General features: G+C 49.1%; 1 protein-coding gene across 1 annotated transcript; it reads right to left on the bottom strand.

Annotated features, from left to right (window-relative positions):
* Positions 1–381: 381 nt before the first annotated feature.
* LOC122668414 lies at positions 382–1,362 on the bottom strand. Its single transcript, XM_043864981.1, has one exon. It carries the CDS (start codon positions 1,360–1,362, stop codon positions 382–384), a length of 981 nt encoding a protein of 326 aa, XP_043720916.1.
* Positions 1,363–2,750: the final 1,388 nt, after the last annotated feature.

Consider the following 2,750-nt stretch of genomic DNA (forward strand, 5'->3'; position numbering starts at 1 on the left):
CAACATTTTTGAGCCTACGAGCAAGGATCTTGGCAATAAACTTGTAGAGCAGGTTACAGAGAGCAATAGGCCTGAAGTCGGACATGGCAGTAGCACCTTCTTTTTTAGGGATGAGACATAAAAAGGTGTGATTGGCCCCTTTGTTTTGAGATGGATTGTAGAAGAAGCTTTTAATGGCGTAATGAGGTCATGCTTGATTATGTCCCAGGCAGCTGTGAAGAATCCCATACTAAAGCCATCTGGCCTCGGGGCTCCATTGGCTTTGAGGGAGTGAATAGCTTCGACAATTTCCTCTTCGTTAGAAATGGAGCTCAAAGAAGCATAGCAGGCCGGGTCTATGAACTTGTTGATCAGGTGGTTAGGGATGGGCTCTGCGTCCTCTTAAGATCCGGAGAAGATGGATTTGAAGTGCTGAACAGCCAGGTCTTTAATATCTTTGACAGTGTTGACAGTAGAGCCATCCGGAAGAGTTAGCTGCACAATGGAATTAGCATTGACTTTAGCTTTCACCGACCAGTGGAAATAGGCTGTATTAGAGTCCCCCAAATCAAGCCACTTGATTCTAGATTTTTTTTTTAGGAAGCTTTCTTCTCTAGCCAGCAAAGAGGACAGATGCCTGGAGACCTCTTTCTCTTCCTCAGCAAGAAGATCATTTAGAGAATCAGATTGCAGCTGAACCTGAATTGAAGCAAGATTTTCTTTACACTCAGAGACTTGAATAGAAATGTTGCCAAAGGTGGTGTTGTTCCAAACTTTGAGGGCAGCCTTGACATTCTTAAGCTTTTTGGAGAAGGCTAAAAGAGGAGAGGAGAAAGAAAAAACAGGCTTATTCCAAGCCTCTTGGACAAGAGGCAAAAAGGTTTCATGAGAGGACCACATATCAAAGTACTTGAAAGGTTTGGGGCTAAAGGAGGTGAAGGGCTGAATCTCAAGAGAGATGGGGGAATGATCTGAGATGTCCAGATTGTCAAATATAGCATGAGAGGTGGGGAATGAGGTTAGCCATTCTTCATTGACAAGAACTCTATCCAGCTTGCAAGCAATACGGTTAGAACCTGCCCTTTTATTGCTCCAAGTAAGAGGGAAACCAGACCACCTGAGATCATTGACACCTATATCTTCCAGGCATTCATTAAAATAATTGAAAGCTTCCAAGTCAGGCTGCTCGCCTCCCTGTTTCTCATAGCTGTACCTAATGCTGTTGAAGTCACCACCAAGCCCCCATGGATGGGATCCAACTTGCGGGGCCAAGGACCTGAGGTCAGACCAAAGAGAATTCCTCTGAAGGGGACAGTTCAGAGCATAGACCACAGTGAGGTGGAAAGAAAAATGCCCCAAGCTGTCCGAGAAACTAGAGTGCATAAACTGAGAGGAGGAGGAAGAGAGGGCTATAGAAATTTTTTTCGGGTCCCAAAGGATCCAAATGCGGCCATTGGAGTAATGGGGGTAGTTGGAAAGGAGAGACCAGCCCGGGGCAATGGAAGAACTAATTTTTTGAGAGTTGGGCTCTTTGATATGGGTTTCCAACTAGCAACAAAAACTAGCATGGGAATAGCGAATGCGAGAGCGCACAGCAGAATGCTTCGAGGGAGAGTTAAGCCCTCGGGTGTTCCAAATAAAGCCACGGATCATTTGGGTAGGGGGAGAAGGGGCAACAAAGACTCAAGGAATCAAGTCAGTGCAGTTTGGGATCGAGTTTCACTGTGGTGACGGCGCCTGTAGGAGCTACCAGCGTGAGGAGCAGGGAAAGGGGGAGGAATAATGCTGGGAGCCAGAGAGCAGGATGAAACAGACTTGCTGGGTGTAGATGACGGGTCCATCTGGGTTTCTGTCGGGTGTGGAAGACCCGATCCAAGACCACAACCATTTAAAGTAGCTAATGGGCCAGGGCCAGGCCCAGACAAACGGGGACCAGTAGTAGGCAGGTTTAAAAGGGGCCCTTCAATCACGCCCAAAGGAAGAGGGGGAGAAGGGGGGGACCCACTAGGGGTAAGGGAGTGGGGGCCCCATCGGATGACTCAGCACCAGCAGGACTCCTTAAAAGCAACGATGGAGAGGAGGGAGACGAAAGGGGGGCAGAGCGTTGGAAACCAAAGGTAAAGCTGCTACCTCACCCAGGCTTCTCTGATCCTTCGACGACAGAGTATTGGGAGCAACACCGGAGCTGGGAATGGAAAGATCTGCCGAGGGAGAAGCTGTCATGCAAGATCTACTTCGAGGGAGAACATCAAACTGGAGAGTTGTAGGGCAGGGGATCAAAGTCTTCATCAGTCGACAGGAGACTGAACCGGTTTTGACCATCGGTCCAAGCAGGGAGCTTCGATAGTGACAGGTCCTTAGGGGGAACCTGCGATTTCTTCCACTCTCTCTGATTCCGGTGCCAGGGTCTAGTACGAGACCTCCAACGAGACGTAGGTCTGCCGGCAAGAGGACAGGGAAGAGCAGTCTCCAACACATCGCGAGAAGGAGGCAAGGCATCACCCACCACAGCCACAATAGAAGCCTGACCATCAACACCATTCTCGCCGGGAGACAGAGCCTCAAACGAGGTAATCTGAGTCTTCGAAGAGCATAGGTGGGAGTCGTGGCCAAAGACTGTGCAAACCAGGCAATGCGGTGGTTTCCAATCGTAGTGCACCTCCTGCTTAAACGAATAGTCCTCGCCTTCATTGACGGTGATGAAGGAAGGAAGAGTATCCTCTGCAGAAACCTCGACTCAAATCCTTGTGAAGGCCAGACGATCCTTGAGC

The sequence above is a fragment of the Telopea speciosissima genome, chromosome 7 (genome assembly GCF_018873765.1).
Source record: "Telopea speciosissima isolate NSW1024214 ecotype Mountain lineage chromosome 7, Tspe_v1, whole genome shotgun sequence".
In the NCBI taxonomy this organism is placed as follows: Eukaryota; Viridiplantae; Streptophyta; class Magnoliopsida; order Proteales; family Proteaceae; genus Telopea; species Telopea speciosissima.

What these genes read in the sequence shown, in the direction of transcription:
- LOC122668414 (XM_043864981.1), bottom strand. Translation starts at nt 1,362, where the DNA reads ATGCACTCTAGTTTCTCGGACAGCTTGGGGCATTTTTCTTTCCACCTC.